General features: G+C 40.2%; 1 protein-coding gene across 4 annotated transcripts in view; it reads left to right on the forward strand.

Annotated features, from left to right (window-relative positions):
- LAMA4 (laminin subunit alpha 4) overlaps positions 1 to 21,781 on the forward strand; it is a 147,338-nt gene that overhangs the window by 78,582 nt on the left and 46,975 nt on the right. For all 4 annotated transcript variants that reach the window (XM_068551210.1, XM_068551209.1, XM_068551211.1 and 1 more), the window contains 4 exons: positions 276 to 443; positions 2,674 to 2,867; positions 8,935 to 9,051; positions 20,672 to 20,820. In XM_068551210.1, coding sequence (XP_068407311.1) covers positions 276 to 443; positions 2,674 to 2,867; positions 8,935 to 9,051; positions 20,672 to 20,820 — 628 coding nt within the window. The remainder of the gene's footprint in view (positions 1 to 275; positions 444 to 2,673; positions 2,868 to 8,934; positions 9,052 to 20,671; positions 20,821 to 21,781) is intronic.

Raw genomic sequence — 21,781 nt, forward strand, 5'->3', positions numbered from 1 at the left:
CTTTGTATTAATTCCATTCCTGTTCTGAAGACACCAAATGAAAAGCAAAGAAGAGTGATTTCCTCGGGTTTAACCTCTCCCTGGAATATATGATGAACTCTGATGCCAACACAGTCACAGCATGAACATCAGCATGCTGTCTTTGCTGAGTCTCTCTTTCCATTTTAGGATCAGCCCTTCCCTTTGTCTTCACTGTCCGTGTTTTCAGTGACATCACTGTCAAATGCCCAGTCATCTCTCCCTACTGTCTTCTCTCACCGTGTCCTTCCTTTCAGATATCAACAACAAGATGCTCTATTATGGGAAAGATCAGGAACTTAGCCCTGAGGAAATCTCTGAGAAACTGGTGTTGGCCCAGAAGATGCTTGAGGAGATCCGACGCCGTCAACCGTTCCTCACCCAACGGGAACTTGTGGATGAGGAGGCAGACGAAGCCTATGAATGTAGGTATATTCGACTCCTAGAGCCCAGCACGTGTCTGTTTCCTTTGTGGGTCCAGGAGAGGACACCCAGTCACAGGGCAACATTTGGTCAAAGCAACCAATTCCCAATATTCAGTTATTTAGAGTTTATACGTGGCCTCAGGGAGTCATTCAGGACAACTTGACTATATGACCAGGATTTTTAGATTCAGGCCCAACCTTGAGCTTTTGAGAAACAGCTGAGATTCCACAAGGAATCTACAAAATTTTACTCCTGAGGAGAAGAAATAGGAACTTAGCAGTTGGTGAAAAACAAGGGAAGGGAAGCTAAGGGGAACCAATTACCAGAACTACAGTAAGTCTCATTGAGAAGACAGTAAAGCTACAAGCCCAGCAACATTCATGTTCTGATGTCCATGAATGACTTTTTAATGACTTTGAGCCTTCAATGGAAATTGAACATTCCTTTAATGATTAATGTAGGTAACAAACCACAGCAGTATTTGTGAATCTATGACTTGGTCACTGTATCAGTTATAAATTAGTATCTCACAATCCACCCCAAACATATTCATTTAAAACAATAACCATTTATTTGCTTGTGATTTCATAGGTTGGTAATTTGGGCTGGACTCAACCTAGATAGCTCACCTCTGCTCCATGTGACATGGTCGAGCTCACTCACATGTCTGGGGTCTTAGTTGGAATGGCTGGGCCTCTCCCTCCATGTGGGGCTTTATCCTCAAGGAAGCTAGCTGAGGCTTGTTCATATGGCAGAAGCCTTCCAGGAGGGCAAGCATGGAAAGGGCAAGGTCTCTTGAGGCCTGGCCTTGGAACTCAGCAATGTCATCTTCATTCTGTTGGTCAAGACCGTCCAGATTCAAGGGTGAGGAAAAAGACTCCGCTCTTGATGGGAAGAGTTACAAAGAATTTGTGTCTCTTTTAATCTACACAATCAACAAAAGAAGCCCCAGGTTTGCATATCATATTTTAGTTGGTACTGTTATCTCACAACATTAAATTCATCAGTAATTCAAAGTTTTAGCAGTTATTGGTCTCACCTCTAAATCTTGTTAGTTAATGCATTAATAAAGAAGCACATATATTGTTATATTACCAATTTTTTTAATATAGTGGTCTTTTTAATTCTATGTATTTTATCTTGTGCATTTTAAAACACATAAGAAGGGATCTGAAGGCTTCACCAGATTGTAAAGGGGCCCATGATACAGAAAGGGTTAGGAACGCCTACGTTAGATCATTTTCCTACAATTGTGACTATCAACTTCTGTTAAAACTTACTGTGAATATTCTAGAAGAGGAACATTGTTGACATAAAGGCCTATTGTGATAGCAAACTTATAAGGTCTTAGAAACAGTAAGAAATAAAGAAGAATCTCAGGCCCATTTCTGAGTCAGGATGAGGCCAGCAGTCAGGAAGGCTGGAGCTCTGATGTCACAGCCAGATGCTTTCACACTCCTTGCCTATTTTGGGATTTAACAAGACTGTTCTGGGGAAATGGAACCAAGTACATCTCCCACTTAGCTGCCTTCCGCCTAGTGAATGCACTTTCAACCACTTTCTCTACTCAGCCATGAACTTTGTATCTTCTGCTCATGGTGATGAAAGTAAATAGAAAACCTCAATAAGACAGACTGATAGTCCCTGGAGAAAAAATAGAATTAAGGCACATAGTCAATGCGTGTAACTTTGATCAGAGAATTAAGATATATGCAAAGTTTAAGAATATATCATTGCCATTTAATCTTCTTTCCAAGATAATGATTTAGGTTTGACCTAAAGGAGCTGAGTAAAAACAACTGCCTGGAGAGAATACAGAAAATGAATGGTTGTGAACATCATTTGCCAGTAACAGACAGAACAACTGGGGTTGTCTCTAATAGTAAGACTGTAGTATATCCAAGTTTCCTTTGTATGGTCAAATTATTAATAATCTCGGTAATAATAAACCTAGTTTAATGACATCATTTCTACTTAAAGCATAATCTTCATGGGAAAACTAATCAACTCCCATTTTAGCTGATGGTGGTCCAGGGGCTCCCAAACCCTACAAAATAGTATTTAAAACTTCAGATATCAAAGATGGGACTGTTTTTGTGAACAACAGCTTCAATCGCTATTGCTATAAAGAAGACATAACCTGATGAATTTGCATCTTTCTAAGTACGGGATGGGATGGGAGGAGAAGGGAGAAGTCCAGACTGAGTTTCTATGTACCTTTCTTCCCAGTGCTGAGCCAGGCTGAGAGTTGGCAGCGGCAGTACAATGATACTCACTCTCTGTTTCCTGTGGTCCTGGAGCAGCTGGATGACTATAATGCTAAGTTGTCAGACCTCCAGGAGTCACTTGACCTGGCCCTTGACCATATCAGGGATGCCGAAGACGTGAACAGAGCCACAGCAGCCAGGCAGCGGGATCACAAGGTACAGCGGACACTCTAACTGTAAATGCATTTCGGGCATATACAACATGAAGTTATCCCAAGAAGGGACAGTTGGTAAACACTTTTTTTAAATATTGGTACATTTAAATCTTTATTTTTTAAATTATATGTACATTTTTTGCCACAATAATTTGCTAATATAAGTGTGTACACCTAAAATCAAGTTGAAACCGTTGTAGTTGTTGAGCTTGTGCATTGATAAGAATGCAGTTGTTCCTGGTGCTTGTGTCCACCTGTGTTGGATGTATTGCTCTTGCAACTGAGTAAACAAGGCATGATTCCTGTGCCTAACTTTTTTTATATTGAGAGCAGTAAAAATCCCAAAGCAACCCGGAACCATGTTCCTGTAAAGATATGTATAATTTTTGGAAGGGCCTGATAAGCAGATCTCACAGCCTGGCTGATCAGCAGCTGCAGAGATAGGGAGTCTAATTCAAGCCAAGGTCATACAATTACAAAGAGGTGAGGAAAGTTCCCAGGCTTGGCCAGAGCTTGCCAAGGCAGTCACCCTACAGGGCCAGGATTTGTGCATGCCCATACTGCCAGACTTAGAACTGGTGATGCTCACACTTCTGCGCCAAGTGTTGCACACACTCATCACCAAGAATGGTCATCTTCTGATAGGAAGACACCTGCCTCTTTGGACATATCTGTAAAGGTTAGAGTGAAAAAGCAGTGTCAAAAATAGGAAGCAACTGTGAGCAAACTCATTACTTTAGCTCTGTTTATTGTCAGCAAACCCAACTTAAATTAGGTTCTCTGCCCTGATTTTCAGTCATCACTATCTCTTAGTAAGTCATTGAAAAATTTCCTAAATAAAAGTGAATTAATCTCTTGCATTCCTACACACTAACGATGAAAAATCTGAAAGAGAAATTAAGGAAATACTCCCATTTACCATTGCAACAAAAAGAATAAAATACCTAGGAATAAACCTACCTAGGGAGACAAAAGACCTGTATGCACAAAACTATAAGACACTGATGAAAGAAATTAAAGATGATACCAACAGATGGAGAGATATACCATGTTCTTGGATTGGAAGAATCAACATTGTGAAAATGGCTATACTACCCAAAGCAATCTACAGATTCAATGCAATCCCTGTCAAATTACCAATGGCATTTTTTACGGAACTAGAACAAATCATCTTAAAATTTGTATGGAGACACAAAAGACCCCGAATAGCCAAAGCAGTTTTGAGGGAAAAAAACGGAGCTGGAGGAATCAGACTCCCTGACTTCAGACTATACTACAGAGCTACAGTAATCAAGACAATATGGTACTGGCACAAAAACAGAAATATATATCAATGGAACAAGATAGAAAGCCCAGACATAAACCCACGCGTCTATGGTCAACTAATCTATGACAAAGGAGGCAAAGATACACAATGGAGAAATGACAGTCTCTTCAATAAGTGGTGCTGGGAAAACTGGACAGCTACATGTAAAAGAATGAAATTAGAACACTCCCAAACACCATACACAAAAATAAACTCAAAATGGATTCGAGACCTAAATGTAAGACCGGACACTATTAAACTCTTAGAGGAAAACACAGGAAGAACACTCTTTGACATAAATCACAGCAAGATCTTTTTTGATCCACCTCCTACAGTAATGGAAATAAAAACAAAAATAAACAAATGGGACCTAATGAAACTTCAAAGCTTTTGCACAGCAGAGGAAACCATAAACAAGACGAAAAGACAACCCTCAGAATGGGAGAAAATATGTGCAAACGAATCAACGGACAAAGGATTAATCTCCAAAATATATAAACAGCTCATGCAGCTCAATATTAAAGAAACAAACAGCCCAATCCAAAAATGGGCAGAAGACCTAAATAGACATTTCTCCAAAGAAGACATACAGATGGCCAAGAAGCACATGAAAAGCTGCTCAACATCACTAATTATTAGAGAAATGCAAATCAAAACTACAATGAGGTATCACCTCACACCAGTTAGAATGGGCATCATCAGAAAATCTACAAACAACAAATGCTGGAGAGGGTGTGGAGAAAAGGGAACCCTCTTGCACTGTTGGTGGGAATGTAAACTGATGCAGCCACTATGGAGAACAGTATGGAGGTTCCTTAAAAAACTAAAAATAGAGTTACCATATGACCCAGCAATCCCACTACTGGGCATATACCCAGAGAAAACCACAGTTCAAAAAGACATATGCACCCCAGTGTTCATTGCAGCACTATTTACAACAGCCAGGTCATGGAAGCAACCTAAATGCCCATCGACAGACGAATGGATAAAGAAGATGTGGTACATATATACAATGGAATATTACTCAGCCATAAAAAGGAACGAAATTGGGTCATTTGTTGAGACGTGGATGGATCTAGAGACTATTATACAGAGTGAAGTAAGTCAGAAAGAGAAAAACATCGTATATTAATGCGTATATATGGAACCTAGAAAAATGGTATGGATGAACCGGTTTGCAGGGCAGAAATTGAGACACAGATGTAGAGAACAAACGTATGGACACCAAGGGGGGAAAGCCGCAGGGGGGTGGGGGTGAGGGTGTGTTGAATTGGGTGATTGGGATTGACATGTGTACACTGATGTGTATAAAATTGATGTCTAATAAGAACCTGCTGTATAAAAAAATAAATAAAATTTAAAAATTTAAAAAAAAGAAAAAAGAAATGAGATTCTGTCTGTTTAGGGATTCTCATAAACTCCAAAGCTCCACCTTCCCAAGACTGTTTCTATCTCTTTTTAAGTGTCAGGAAACTTTGTTTTATTTTTTGCATACGTGAAATGGATACTGAAGCATGCTAAATAGTGCTAATTATTGTCGTTTTCACTAATTATTAGTTTCTAAACTTTCTTTTGTTCAAATTGTCCATCTTTCTGTGGGAATATCTTTGTTTCAAAGCTAATTTTATTCATTTCTGTCTAATGCTATATCTGGTAAATGACAGAAACCCTTTAACTTGAAGTATATCATTTTCCAACTACTGCCAATGAGCTTATCAGGCAGTGCTGTTCACACATGGCTTTGAAGTTTGGTTGTTACTTCAGGGTGTTAGCTGTGTTCCATTAAGGCAACTCAGATAGAAGCGCTTCTGGAAGGGGTCATATCCCAAACTCTATAACAGGAAAACTGCTCTGAGACAGCTAGATAATACCAATCTTTTTGACCTCCCTTCCGTACATACTTTAAAATATTGCTTTTGTGTAGAGCTGTATTAACTACCTCTCCTTGTGAAGACAAGAACAATTAACCCCAGATAGTCGCACTGTATTAAGCTTGACGGATTTTGAGGGGAAATTGATTTTTTTTAATGTTCTTGCTTTGAGAGGATGTTCAAATGAGATAACTTTTCTGTCCCTAGACCTATGTCTTTCCCTGTAGCAAGGTATTTGGAGAAGATGGGTTTCATTCTTCTTGTCCACTAAATCAGAAAAGAGTCCAGGGAGTGAGAAAAGACATTAAGATGAACTTAGAAAGTTTTAAAGTATATCATTCAAGTATAGGCTTTTATAATTATTTCTGTGATATCCTAGATTATACCATAACAAAAATTTCAATTCTAATTTAAATTACCATTTCTAAAGTAACCAGCTCATTTTTTACTCAGATTATAAAATGGGTCTTTTACTTTTTCCATGTTAAAGTTTCATTCTGTGTTGCTTTCAATCTCTGAAGCTCTACAATATTTCATCAAAATCATAAGATCCCTGACTCTAGAACCCCAAAGTGAAAGTATAAGTTAAAGCATTCATCAAAAAAATATATCCACACTTGGAACAACCCAATTGAAAAATGGGCAGAAGACCTTAATAGACATTTCTCCAAAGAAGACAAACAAATGGCAAGTAGGCACATGAAAAAATGCTCAACATTACTAATTATTAGAGAAATGCAAATCAAAACTACAATGAGATACCACCTCACACCGGTCAGAATGGCCATCATTAAAAAGTCTACAAATAAAAGGGACTTCCCGGGGCTTCCCTGGTGGCACAGTGGTTGGAAATCTGCCTGCTAATGCAGGGGACATGGGTTCGAGCCCTGGTCTGGGAGGATCCCACATGCCGCGGAGCAACTAAGCCCGTGAGCCACAACTACTGAGCCTGCGCGTCTGGAGCCTGTGCTCCGCAAAAAGAGAGGCCGCGACAGTGAGAGGCCCGCGTACTGCGATGAAGAGTGGTCCCCACTCGCAGCAACTGGAGAAAGCCCTCACACAGAAACGAAAACCCAACACAGCCATAAATAAATAAATAAATAAATAAATTTATAAAAAAAAAAGAAAGGGACTTCCCTGGTGATGCAGTGGTTAAGAATACGCCTGCCAATGCAGGGGACACAGGTTCGATCCCTGGTCCAGGAAGATCCCACATGCTGCAGAGCAACTAAGCCCGTGTGCCACAACTACTGAGCCTGCGCTCTAGAGCCCAAGCGCCACAACAAGCCCGCACGCCCTAGAGCAACTACAGAGCCCACGTGCCTAGAGCCCAGGCTCCGCAACAAGGGAAACCACAGCAACGAGAAGCCCGCGCACCACAACGAAGAGTATCCCTGCTCGCTGCAACTAGAGAAAGCCTGTGTGCAGCAACAAAGACCCAATGCAACCAAAAATAAATTAATAAAAAGAAAAAAATTAAAAAGAGAAAAAGTCTACAAATAACAAATGCTGGAGAGGGTGTGCAGAAAAGGGAACCCTCCTACACTGTTGGTGGGAAAGTAAGTTGTTACAGCCACTATGGAAAACAGTATGGAGGTTCCTCAGAAAACTAAAAGTAGAATTACTGTATGATCCAGCAATCCCACTTCTGGGAATATACCCAGACAAAACTATAATTCAAAAAGGTACATGCACCCCTATGTTCATAGCAGCACTATTCACAATAGCCAAAACATAGAAACAACCTAAATGTCCATTGACAGATGAATGGATGAAGAAGATGTGATACATATATACAATGGAATACTACTCAGCCATGAAAAAGAACGGAATAATGCTATTTGCAGCAACATGGATGGACCTAGAGATTATCATACTAAGTGAAGTAAGTCAGAAAGAGAAAGACAAATACCACATGATATCACTTATATGTGGAATCTAAAATATGGCACAAATGAACCTATCTACAAAACAGAAACAGACACAGACATGGAGAACAGACTTGTGGTTGCCAAGGGGGAGTGGGGGAGGGAGAGGGATGGACTGGGAGTTTGGGGTTGGTAGATGCAAACTAGTACATTTAGAATGGATAAACGACAAGGTCCTAATGTATAGCACAGGGAATGATATTCAATATCCTGTGATAAACCATAATGGAAAAGAATATTAAAAAAAAGAGTGTATACATGTGTATAACTGAGTCACTTTTCTGTACAGCAGAGATTGGTACAACACTGTAAATCAACTATACTTCAATAAAAAAACTGGAAGAAAAAGAAGAAAAAAAATATAACCACACTTGGGCAACTTCCCTCCTCAGAACATCTGAGCATCTAACATAAAGAGCTCAGAGTAGGAGGAAGCGAGAGCACAGTTTTATGCTTGATAATAGGGCCATTTTAAATTTTTAAAAGGACATTAAGATTCTTTTGTATATACTTTATTCCTGTCCAAATGAGCTATTTGTGCCTGGCCCAAAGTTAGCACATGATAAATGCTTTTTGGAATTAATTCAGTTTTCAATTACTGCAAATACAGAGCCTGTTCAATCCTGTATCCCTAGCCCCATTTCACATTTATGGAGAAAGAGGCAAGGGCCCTCTCTGGAGTGTGAACTCTCTTTGATGTGGTGGCACTGTAAGTAATAATCATAACTAAGTTCTTTGAAGCTCCTGAGGTGCTTACTTTCATTATCTCCATTTTATAAATGAGAAAGCTGAGCCTGGGCCGGGTCGAATTACCCAGAGTGACACAGCAATTCATTGATGGGTCTGGGATAGGAACCTGGATCTGTCGGAGTGCAGTGGCAGCAAGCTGACAGCACTCTCCCTGATGCCTTCTTTATCTAAAGCGACCTTTTCTTCCTCTCTCCCTTGCTCTTCCTCGTGCAGAAACAGCATGACAGAGTGAGGGAACAGATTGCAGGGGTGAACGCGTCTCTGAGGATGTCTTCCGACTCACTAACTATGCCTCGGCTGACCCTTTCAGAACTTGATGACATAATAAAGGTAAGGACACACATGACTTGTTCAGGTTAGTATTTATAGGAGGTTAGAACAGGAGCTCAGTGTCACAGAAGAATAATCAACTCCAATTCAGTCTATCAAGTTAGCTGGCATTGTAAAAATAAGATCAGGTGACTGAATTTTTCAGTTTCCTTCATTGTACAGTTGCCACTAGCCACACATGGCTACTTAAATTTAAATTTAAATTACTTAAAATGAAATAAAATTAAAATTTAATTCCTCAGTCACATTAGCCACATTTCATGTACTCAATAGCACCACATGTGGCTAGTGGCTGCCATTTCGGTCAGCACAGATAATCACAGAAAGTTCTGTAGAAAATGTAAATCTAGATACATCCTACTCACTCTTTACTCGTAAGTTGTATGTTTAATAAAGCTGACATTCAAAATCAATAAAAGTCACATTTTTTAAAGTAGAAATTTTCTGATAAATGCAGTGAACCAAACCATCACGAAAGTACTCTTTTTTTAATTTAATTTAATTTTTTTTATACAGCAGGTTCTTATTAGTCATCAATTTTATACACATCAGTGTACACATGTCAATCCCACTCGCCCACTTCAGCACACCACCATCCCCACCCGCCAACGGCTTTCCCCCCTTGGTGTCCATACATTTGTTCTCTACATCTGTGTCTCAACTTCTGCCCTGCAAACTGGCTCATCTGTACCATTTTTCTAGGTTCCACATATATGCATTAATATACGATATTTGTTTTTCTCTTTCTGACTTACTTCACTCTGTATGACAGTCTCTAGATCCATCCACATCTCAACAAATGACTCAGTTTCGTTCCTTTTTATGGCTGAGTAATATTCCACTGTATATATGTACCACATCTTTATCCATTCGTCTGTCGATGGGCATTTAGGTTGCTTCCATGACCTGGCTGTTGTAAATAGTGCTGCAATGAACACTGGGGTGCATATGTCTTTTTGAACTGTGGTTTTCTCTGGGTATATGCCCAGTAGTGGGATTGCTGGGTCATATGGTAATTCTATTTTTAGTTTTTTAAGGACCCTCCATACTGTTCTCCATAGTGGCTGCATCAGTTTACATTCCCACCAACAGTGCAAGAGGGTTCCCTTTTCTCCACACCCTCTCCAGCATTTGTTGTTTGTAGATTTTCTGATGATGCCCATTCTAACTGGTGTGAGGTGATACCTCATTGTAGTTTTGATTTGCATTTCTCTAATAATTAGTGATGTTGAGCAGCTTTTCATGTGCTTCTTGGCCATCTGTATGTCTTCTTTGGAGAAATGTCTATTTAGGTCTTCTGCCCATTTTTGGATTGGGCTGTTTGTTTCTTTAATATTGAGCTGCATGAGCTGTTTATATATTTTGGAGATTAATCCTTTGTCCGTTGATTCGTTTGCACATATTTTCTCCCATTCTGAGGGTTGTCTTTTCGTCTTGTTTATGGTTTCCTCTGCTGTGCAAAAGCTTTGAAGTTTCATTAGGTCCCATTTGTTTATTTTTGTTTTTATTTCCATTACTGTAGGAGGTGGATCAAAAAAGATCTTGCTGTGATTTATGTCAAAGAGTGTTCTTCCTGTGTTTTCCTCTAAGAGTTTAATAGTGTCCGGTCTTACATTTAGGTCTCGAATCCATTTTGAGTTTATTTTTGTGTATGGTGTTTGGGAGTGTTCTAATTTCATTCTTTTACATGTAGCTGTCCAGTTTTCCCAGCACCACTTATTGAAGAGACTGTCTTTTCTCCATTGTATATCCTTACCTCCTTTGTCATAGATTAGTTGACCATAGACGCGTGGGTTTATGTCTGGGCTTTCTGTCTTGTTCCATTGATCTATGTTTCTGTTTTTGTGCCAGTACCATATTGTCTTGATTACTGTAGCTTTGTAGTATAGTCTGAAGTCAGGGAGTCTGATTCCTCCAGCTCCGTTTTTTCCCTCAAAACTGCTTTGGCTATTCAGGGTCTTTTGTGTCTCCATACAAATTTTAAGATTTTTTGTTCTAGTTCCGTAAAAAATGCCATTGGTAATTTGATAGGGATTGCATTGAATCTGTAGATTGCTTTGGGTAGTATAGTCATTTTCACAATGTTGATTCTTCCAATCCAAGAACATGGTATATCTCTCCATCTGTTGGTATCATCTTTAATTTCTTTCATCAGTGTCTTATAGTTTTGTGCATACAGGTCTTTTGTCTCCCTAGGTAGGTTCATTCCTAGGTATTTTATACTTTTTGTTGCAATGGTAAATGGGACTGTTTCCTTAATTTATCTTTCAGAGTTTTCATCATTAGTGTATAGGAATGCAAGAGATTTCTGTGCATTAATTTTGTATCCTGCAACTTTACCAAATTCATTGATTAGCTCTAGTAGTTTTCTGGTGGCATTTTTAGGCTTCTCTATGTATACTATCAAGTCATCTGCAAACAGTGACAGTTTTACTTCTTCTTTTCCAATTTGTATTCCTTTTATTTCTTTTTCTTCCCTGATTGCCGTGGCTAGGACTTCCAGAACTATGTTGAATAATAGTGGCGAGAGTGGACATCCTTGTCTTGTTCCTGATCTTAGAGGAAATGTGTTCAGTTTTTCACCATTGAGAATGATGTTTGCTGTGGGCTTGTCATATATGGCCTTTATTACGTTGAGGTAGGTTCCCTCTATGCCCACTTTCTGGAGAGTTTTTATCATAAATGGGTGTTGAATTTTGTCAAAAGCTTTCTCTGCATCTATTGAGATGATCATATGGTTTTTATTCTTCAATATGTTAATATGGTGTATCACATTGATTGATTTGCGTATATTGAAGAATCCTTGCATCCCTGGGATAAATCCCACTTGATCATGGTGTATGATCCTTTTCATGTGTTGTTGGATTCTGCTCGCTAGTATTTTGTTGAGGATTTTTGCATCTATATTCATCAGTGATATTGGTCTGTAATTTTCTTTTTTTGTAGTATCTTTGTCTGGTTTTGGTATCAGGGTGATGGTGGCCTCATAGAATGAGTTTGGGAGTGTTCCTTCCTCTGCAAATTTTTGGAAGAGTTTGAGAAGGATGGGTGTTAGTTCTTCTCTAAATGTTTGATATAGTTTGCCTGTGAAGCCATCTGGTCCTGGACTTTTGTTTGTTGGAAGATTTTTAATCACAGTTTCAATTTCATTACTTGTGATTGGTCTGTTAATATTTTCTCTTTCTTCCTGGTTCAGTCTTGGAAGGTTATGCGTTTCTAAGAATTTGTCCATTTCTTCCAGGTTGTCCATTTTATTGACATAGAGTTGCTTGTAGTAGTCTCTTAGGATGCTTTGCATTTCTGTGGTGTCTGTTGTAACTTCTCCTTTTTCATTTCTAATTTTACTGATTTGAGTCCTCTCCCTCTTTTTCTTGATGAGTCTGGCTAATGGTTTATCAATTTTGTTTATCTTCTCAAAGAACCAGCTTTTAGTTTTATTGATCTTTGCTATTGTTTTCTTTGTTTCTATTTCATTTATTTCTGCTCTGATCTTTATGATATCTTTCCTTCTGCTAACTTTGGGTTTTGTTTGTTCTTCTTTCTCTGGTTCCTTTAGGTGTAAGGTTAGACTGTTTATTTGAGATTTTTCTTGTTTCTTGAGATAGGCTTGTATAACTATAAACTTCCCTCTTAGAATTGCTTTTGCTGCATCCCATAGGTTTTGGATCGTCGTGTTTTCATTGTCATTGTCTCTAGGTGTTTTTTGATTTCCTCTTTGATTTCTTCAGTGATCTCTTGGTTATTTAGTAACATAGTGTTTAGCCTCCATGTGTTTGTGTTTTACGTTTTTTCCCCTGTAATTCATTTCTAATCTCATAGCGTTGTGGTCAGAAAAGATGCTTGATATGATTTCAATTTTCTTAAATTTACTGAGGCTTGATTTGTGACCCAAGATGTGATCTATCCTGGAGAATATTCCATGCGCACTTGAGAAGAAAGCGTAATCTGCTGTTTTTGGATGGAATGTCCTATAAATATCAATTAAATCTATCTGGTCTATTGTGTCATTTAAAGCTTCTGTTTCCTTATCTATTTTCATTTTGGATGATCTGTCCATTGGTGTAAGTGAGGTGTTAAAGTCCCCCACTATTATTGTGTTCCTGTCGATTTCCTCTTTTATAGCTGTTAGCAGTTGCATTCTGTATTGAGTTGCTCCTATGTTGGGTGCATAAAAATTTATAATTGTTATATCTTCTTCTTGGATTGACCCCTTGATCATTATGTAGTGTCCTTCCTTGTCTCTTGTAACATTCTTTATTTTAAACTCTGTTTTTTCTGATATGAGTATTGCTACTCCAGCCTTCTTTTGATTTCCGTTTGCATTGAATATCTTTTTCCATCCCCTCACTTTCAGTCTGTATGTGTCCCTAGGTCTGAAGTGGGTCTCTTGTAGACAGCATATATATGGGTCTTGTTTTTGTATCCATTCAGCAAACCTGTGTCTTTTGGTTGGAGCATTTAATCCATTCATGTTTCAGGTAATTATCGATATGTATGTTCCTATGACCATTTTCTTAATTGTTTTGGGTTTGTTTTTGTAGGTCCTTTTCTTCTCTTGTGTTTCCCACTTAGAGAAGTTCCTTTAGCATTTGTTGTAGAGCTGGTTTGATGGTGCTGAATTCCCTTAGCTTTTGCTTGTCTGTAAAGCTTTTGATTTCTCCATCAAATCTGAATGAGATCCTTGCTGGGTAGAGTAATCTTGGTTGTAGGTTCTTCCCTTTCATCACTTTAAGTATATCATGCCACTCCCTTCTGGCTTGTAGAGTTTCTGCTGAGAAATCAGCTGTTAACCTTATGGGAGTTCCCTTGTATGTTATTTGTCATTTTTCCCTTGCTGCTTTCAGTAATTTTTCTTCCTCTTTAATTTTTGCCAGTTTGATTGCTATGTGTCTCAGCGTGTTTCTTCTTGGATTTATCCTGTATGGGACTCTCTGCGCTTCTTGGACTTGGGTAGCTGTTTCCTTTCCCATGTTAGGGAAGTTTTCGACTATAATCTCTTCAAATATTTTCTCGGGTCCTTTCTCTCTCTCTTCTCCTTCTGGGACCCCTATAATGCGAATGTTGTTGCATTTAATGTTGTCCCAGAGGTCTCTTTGGCTGTCTTCATTTCTTTTCATTCTTTTTTCTTTATTCTGTTCCACAGCAGTGAATTCCTCCATTCTGTCTTCCAGGTCACTTATCCGTTCTTCTGCCTCAGTTATTCTGCTATTGATTCCTTCTAGTGTAGTTTTCATTTCAGTTATTGTATTGTTCATCTCTGTTTGTTTGTTCTTTAATTCTTCTAGATCTTTGTTAAACATTTCTTGCATCTTCTCAGTCTTTGCCTCCGTTGTTTTTCCAAGGTCCTGGATCATCTTCACTATCATTATTCTGAATTCTTTTTCTGAGGTTGCCTATCTCCAGTTCATTTAGTTGTTTTTCTGCGGTTTTATCTTGTTCCTTCATCTGGTACATAGCCCTCTGCCTTTTCATCTTGTCTATCTTTCTGTGAATGTGGTTTTTGTTACACAGGCTGCAAGATTGTGGTTCTTCTTGCTTCTGCTGTCTGCCCTCTGGTGGATGAGGCTATCTAAGAGGCTTGTGTAAGTTTCCTGATGGGAGGGACTGGTGGTGGGTAGAGCTGACTGTTGCTATGGTGGGCAGAGCTCAGTAAAACTTTGATCTTCTTGACTGTTGATGGGTGGGGCTGGATTCCCTCCCTGTTGGTTGTTTGGCCTGAGGCAACCCACCACTGGAGCCTACCTGGGCTCTTTGATGGGGTTAATGACAGACTCCAAGGAGTACTTCCCAGAACCTCTGCTGCCAGTGTCCTTGTCCCCACGGTGAGCCACAGCCACCCCCTGCCTCTGCAGGAGACCCTCCAACACTAGCAGGTAGGTCTGGTTCATTCTCCCCTGGGTCACTGCTCCTTCCCCTGGGTCCCGATGTGCACACTACTTTGTGTGTGCCCTCCAAGAGTGGAGTCTCTGTTTCCCCCAGTCCTGTCGAAGTCCTGCAATCAAATCCCACTAGGCTTCAAAGTCTGATTCTCTAGGAATTCCTCCTCCCATTGCCAGACCCCCAGGTTGGGAAGCCTGACGTGGGGCTCAGAACCTTCACTCCAGTGGGTGGACTTCTGTGGTATAAGTGTTCTCCAGTCTGTGAGTCACCCACCCAGCAGTTATGGGATTTGATTTTACTGTGACTGCGCCCCTCCTACCATCTCATTGTGGCTTCTCCTTTGTCTTTGGATGTGGGGTATTTTTTTTGGTGAGTTCCAGTGTCTTCCTGTCCATGATTGTCCAGCAGCTAGTTGTGATTCTGGTGTTCTCACAAGAGGGAGTGAGAGCACATCCTTCTACTCTGCCATCTTGGTTCCTCTCCCACAAAAGTACTCCTAGCTCATTTTTATTACTTTAAAAGGATATTATTTTAAAGTCATCTGATCACCATCTCATGCTCTGACTATTTTAGCTTCCTCTCCATCCCTGTCTTCCTCTCCATCCCTACTCCCACCACTATCCTTGGTGACATCAAAATCCAGATGGATAAGTCCACCAGCTCTCAGACCTCCGGTTCCTTGAACTTCTCCTGTCCAACAAGCTTTTCCTCCCATCCACCTCTGTAATCCCTAGTATGATCAGACCCAGATCTTGTCATCACTAAGAGTACCTCTCCCAAATCCCAGTATCAAGCACCTCCATCCCAGTATCAAGCACCTCCCTCCCTGAGCACCACCTCTTATCTCACTTACTCTAGAAGGCACACTCCACCAATTCTCTAGCCATGCCAAAACCTCCTCCATTTCATTTGCCCTTCCTTCCTTAAGGAGCTAAAATTATCAGTATAATCATTCTTTGCAAACACCCTTTACTTCCATACCTACCTCTTCCCCTATTGTACTCACCTGAGAATTCTAATCCCTTAACCCTGTAAACCCAAATACCCTCAGCATCGTGGCCACACCAGAGAAGCCAGTATGACTGGTGGGAAACCCACCTCCCCTTCTATCAGTCTGGCTGGTGAATTTGCTTCATGCTTCGCTGAAAATTAGGAACAAAGAGAGGATAATTCCCCTCATCTTCCCTCCCCAAAGCTACCAGTCTACCTGCATGTGTATCTACACTTCTACCTTCCTTCCTATTATAGTTAGTGAAACATCCCTTCTCCTGTCAAAGTTTAATCCCTCCACCTATGCTCTGAATCCCATCCTTCCTCTGCTCAAAAACATGGTTGCTGGGTTTCACTCCCAAACTGTGCCCTCTCTCTTCTGTTTTGCCCAATTCTTACTCTTTATTGAATCATTACTGCCAACATAGAAACATACTCTAGTGTCTCCTATCTTTTAAAAATTAAAAAGAAGAAAAGCCCTGCTCACATCCCCTCTAATCTCTGCCCCATTACTCTGCTTCACAGCAAAACATCTCAAGAGTCATTTACAGTTGCTGTTTCCACCTTCCAGCCACCCACTGTCTACTGTACTCAACCCACTCCAAATGGGATTCCATGTCCCTTCACTGAGACTATTTTTGTCCAGGTCATTAGCGATCTCAACATAGCCAAAACCATGGTTGTTTCTCTCTCCTCAGCTTTGTTAGCCCTGCCACTAATTACCCTTCCCTCTATTTTTAAACACTTGGAGCTCCTGTCCTGGGTTCTCCAGTACCCCACTCATCTGATTCTTCTCCTTCCTCCATGGCCATTTCTTCTCAGCCAACTTTGCTAGCTTCGCTTCTGCGTGTCCACTATGTGGTAAATATTTTAGGCTCTGCAGGCCACATAAAACTGTTCTCCCTTATTCTTCTTTGTTTGGTTTGGTTTTATGTTTTTTAGAACTCTTTAAAAATGTAAAAAATATTCCTAGTGGGAAGCTATATAAAAATAGGCCTCAGGCCACACTTGGCCCTGGGCCATGTTGGTCCCTGCTCTGGATAATGAATGGTTCAGTGCTCAGTCCTGGGCCCTTTTTTCTACTTATACTCTCTCCCTAGTTGATCGCAATGAATCCCATGACTTTAAAGAACAATTAGATGCGTGATTCCACAATGTGTACCTCTAGCTCTGAGACCTCCACTGAGTTCTAAGCTTCTATATCCAAACGCTTACTTGACATTTTCAAGTAAGAACTCAGTGTGGTATGTAGCTAAATCACAATTTCATCTACCACTTAGATGTGTGATAGGCATATCAAACTTAACATATTCTGAGTAACACCCTCTTCCCTAGTTTCACCTAGCTCAGTAACTGGCACAATCCAATTGCTCAAATCAGAATTCTGGAGTCCTTCTTGATTTCTCCTTTCCCCTCACTCCCATTTCAACAAGACCTGTTGGCCCTACCTCCAAACCGAATCCTGATTTCTGACCACTACCCTCTTCTCTGCTGCTACTCTTGAGTATGAGTCCAAGTCTCCTCATCTCCAGCATGGACTTCTGAAAGAGCCTCCTACTGATTCATTTGCCTCCACACCTGCCCCTCGAGATCCATTCTCTATGCAGCAGCAGAACAATCCTTTAAAAACATAATCAGATAACATTATTTATCCCACACAAAACCTCCAGTGATACTTAAAGTAAGAAACAAACTCATGCTACATGGCCCATGAGGCCCTAAGTGACCTTACTCTGGCCCACCTCTCTGACCTCATACCCACTCTCTCCCTCCTCACTACACTTCAGCCCACTCCTGTTCATACAGTCCAACTCCTCCCTGTTTTTCAAACACACCATACTTTTTCTTGCCTCAGGACTTTTGCACCTGCTATCCCCAGATCTTCAAATGTCTAGTGTCCTTGTGAACATTCAGTCCCAGTGGTTCTCTTGCCCTCGATCACTCTCTAACCCATCGTACCTGTTATCTTTTATTCAAAATATTTTTTATTCTCTGAAATTAGCTTGTTCACTTATTTAACCACTTGTTTTATTTATTACTGTATATTCCCGCTAGATTGTAAATTCCTTGAGAGTAGAGACTGTGTTCATAGCTATGTGTTCTATCTCCTGAAAGAGTACCTGGCACATAGTGGGTACACAATGAATATTTGTTGAGCAAATTAATGAGTAAAGGTAGAATATCCATGGTATTTTTTCTGCTTATACAACTAAAAACTTTTTTTTCAAAGTATTGTTCCCCAGATGACCAACCAAATGGACTACAGCCTTAATACTGTCTCCATAGACATAAACCCTATGTGCTAGGAACTATGCTACATTCTGGGAGTATAAAAATATATTAAACATAGTCCCTGCCTTCTAAGATTATATGATCTGGTGGGTGGAATAATAATGTAAAATCATTACAGTCGTGTGGCACGTGAATAATTGAAATATGTGGCAACACAGCTCACCCTAGAGAGGTTAGAGATGGCTTCATAAAGGAAGTGATATCTGAGCTGAATTTGGAAGGATGAGTAGAACTTTTCCAGGTGGATCAGACAGAAAACAAAGAGAAGTTATTCCAGACAGAGAAAATATGTGAAAAGGCACAGGTGCCAGAAAAAATTACGGAGCATGAAAACAACAATCAGTCAAGTTTGGACCATGGGATGCGGTTGGGTGGGAAGTGGTGAGAAATGATGAAATTGCTAAGAGGAGGAGTCAGTTGCTGAAGCCTCGCTTAGGAATTGGATTTGTTCATGCAAAGCAAGTGGCTGATTTTCAGGAGGGAAATAATATGATCAGATTTGCTGAATAGAAAGTTCACCATTCCTGCAAGGTGGTGGAGAAGGGATCAGAAGACTAAAAGTCTGGGTTCAGAGAAAGGAGTTAGATCGCTCAGACAGGAAAGGACTGAGTCTAGCCCCTAGGAACACCAGCTTTGAAAGTCTTCTGCCTGGCCAGAGAAATAGGAGACCGGGAGAGAGCAGCATCACAGAAACTGGGGAAAACAAGGGTTTTAAGGCAGAGACTGTGACCAACACTGTCACAAACCAGAGCCAGACCCGGTAAATACAAGAAAGTGTCTAATGGACCTGGCAGTATGGGGTCTGACATTGGGAACCTTGGGGCAAGAACCATTTCTGTGGTGAGCACTTCATCAACACAAGAGAAGAAGCTGCAGCGGAAGCTAGAGTCAAGTAATTGTTTGTTTGTTTGTTTTTTAGTAGGAACTTAAGCATATTTATATCTGAGAAGAGCCAATAGCTAGGGAGCAAGAAAACAGAAAACAGGGGCACTGAGAAAATAGGGGAGCATGCCTTGTACAGAAAAGGAACACTTTTCATCTTAAAATATGAGGAAGATGTAGCTATAAGTAAGTGTAGAGGGTTGGCTGGGGAGGGAGCTGGGGGGTGGTAGCAAAGAGTTGGGGAAACTCCTGGTTGTCGGTGTTGGAGGCTCTTAGGGGCTATCAAAAAATGGTACGCCTTTCAGCACCCGAGTTCTAAACAAGTTGAAAAATAAACAGTAAATATTACGACCAAGAATATCACCTTTATTTCAGCTAAATTGAGGGTATGGCTTCTTAAGAGATCTCTTAGCCAAGTGGGATTGCTGATACTCAATCCCAGAATTAGGCAGGTCTGCCCACGGAGACAGGCAACACCGCAGGGTTCCTGGGGCGGGGAGGGGCTTCTGCCCAGGACAGCTTTTGCTGTGTGCAGGAGCACAGGGAAGCTCAGCTTTCTGCTAGCTGCTTGCTCCCAAGAGCAGAAGGGTGGAGCTGCGCAGGCTCTGTATAGTCATCCCCTAAATTGACCAAGCAGATAAACCACTCCTCCTCTCAGGGCAGAATAAGGAAAAGGTGAAACGGTCTGTAGTTCCACTAATTGAGCTGCCTTCATAGGGGAGGAACATCACATTGAGAGCTGGAAAAAAGTGTTCCCACTAACAGTTAGCTTATGTCTTCTAAATAAAAAAGAAAATAACTTGACCTGATGAGAATCGGAAAGGGGTGGGGGAAGGAATTATTATTGGCTTTGGAATGGTGACAGTGTTTAGAGTCACTGTGTGAGTGACTGGGAGAGCGAATTCTTTTCAGCGTTGAGGGCCCAGCCAAGGCTGAAAGTCATAAATTTGCAGCAGCATCCTGTGCGGGTCTTTAGCTAAGATCATAGGTCTACAGTTGAATTGAAAATTAAGAGAGGTCATGTTACAAGGTGAGTGTCAGGGAGAGTAGTCAGCAAAAGAAATGCAGCTGAGAGGTCAGATAAGATGAGAACTGAATGATACCCATTAGGTTTAGTAACTCAGAAATCATTAAGTGAATTTCTGTGTTGGTGGAGTATTGAGGTAAAAACCAGACTGGAATAGGTCAAAAGCGTGAATTTAAAGATGATGAGATAGAGATAGCATGCAGAAACACTTTTTTTTTGGGGGGGGGGTGTCTATTTTGCTATGAAAGGAATAAAAAAGTAGGGTAATAACATTAGGGAGAAGTGTAGACAATGGAGGGTTTCTGTTTAGTTTTCTTTTCGGATGAGAGATGGCAGAGCATGTCTGAATGCTAGGGAAGCAATCAGTAGAGAAGGAGTTGAAGATGCAAGTAGATAAATATCTATGTATAACCTTTTAGACTCTTGTAGATCTGTCCTGAAACTTACTGAACTTCATAGTAAGGAGGAATAGAGATTATCTTTGGTGCTCTCTGGGAAAAATATTTTAAGTCCCTCTAAATTCAATTCTTTTTCAAATATTTTCTTTAGAATGCATCAGGGATTTACGCTGAAATAGATGGAGCCAAAAATGAACTACAAAGAAAACTATCCAACCTAAGCAACCTCAGTCATGATTTAGTTCAGGAGGCTGTTGACCATGCACAGAACCTTCAACAAGAGGCTGATGAATTGAGCAGGTAATATCCTGGTTTTAGAAATGCAAACATCTTTATAGGCTGAGTAACTTATTTTTATTCAATTTCACATGACAGGGTTGCTGGGATACAGTGTTAGCAGTTTGGTTTTAGAGTTGGGTTTGCTTATTTGTTTTTCTGTTTGTTGGTTGGCCAGTCTGAGAGCCAATTATTGTTTATTGCAGTTGCTTTGGGGAGACAGTTTTTCGATTTTAAAAAATCTGTCAGATTAGAGACCTGTGTTGTGGGAGGGATAGTTCTGTTCCACATTATTGATAAGATAACCTAACACATTTTAGTTATAGGAACATAACTGCTGCCTAAAATAGTATCAAGTAAATCAGATCCCTCTGCAAGGTCTAATTCTGCCATCATCACCTATTTATTTCAGAGACAGCATTAGCTTTCCACACCCAAGTGTCTTAAGTAAAGCTGGTTGGAAGTTGGCAATACGTGGGGCTTGCGGCAGGTACTCCAGCCACTCCACAGTGCCCAGCAGGAACTATTTGATTTCAACACCTGTTAAGAGAAAAATCAATTGATAATTTTCCTCGCAGTATCTAGAAGAGAGTCCTAAGCACTCAGTTAATGTTAATTGAAATGTACTAAAAGATTGGCATTGAATTCATGACCCTGAAAAAATAGGTAATAATGAGATCATTATAGAGAAAGATTGCAAGTCTGGCAATTAGAAACAAGGATCGTGAAGGTCATGAATAAAATAAGACCCAGTATTCACTTCTGTTCAAAACTTAAATCACCTTTCTTTCCTTATTGCCAAGGGCAGGGGTGGGAGTGGGGATGGAGAGATCATGGGTAAAACCTTGATGTGTGAGATGGTGTTGTATCCAGCTCAGTGTCATGCTCCCAGGAAATGTGCTTTTGATCAAGCCAATAAAATGGAACTTGGAGAAAATACTAGTTTTGGTAACAACTCTATTGGTAGATTATTATTTTTGAGATT

The sequence above is a fragment of the Eschrichtius robustus genome, chromosome 9, assembly GCF_028021215.1.
Source record: "Eschrichtius robustus isolate mEscRob2 chromosome 9, mEscRob2.pri, whole genome shotgun sequence".
NCBI classification, from domain to species: Eukaryota; Metazoa; Chordata; class Mammalia; order Artiodactyla; family Eschrichtiidae; genus Eschrichtius; species Eschrichtius robustus.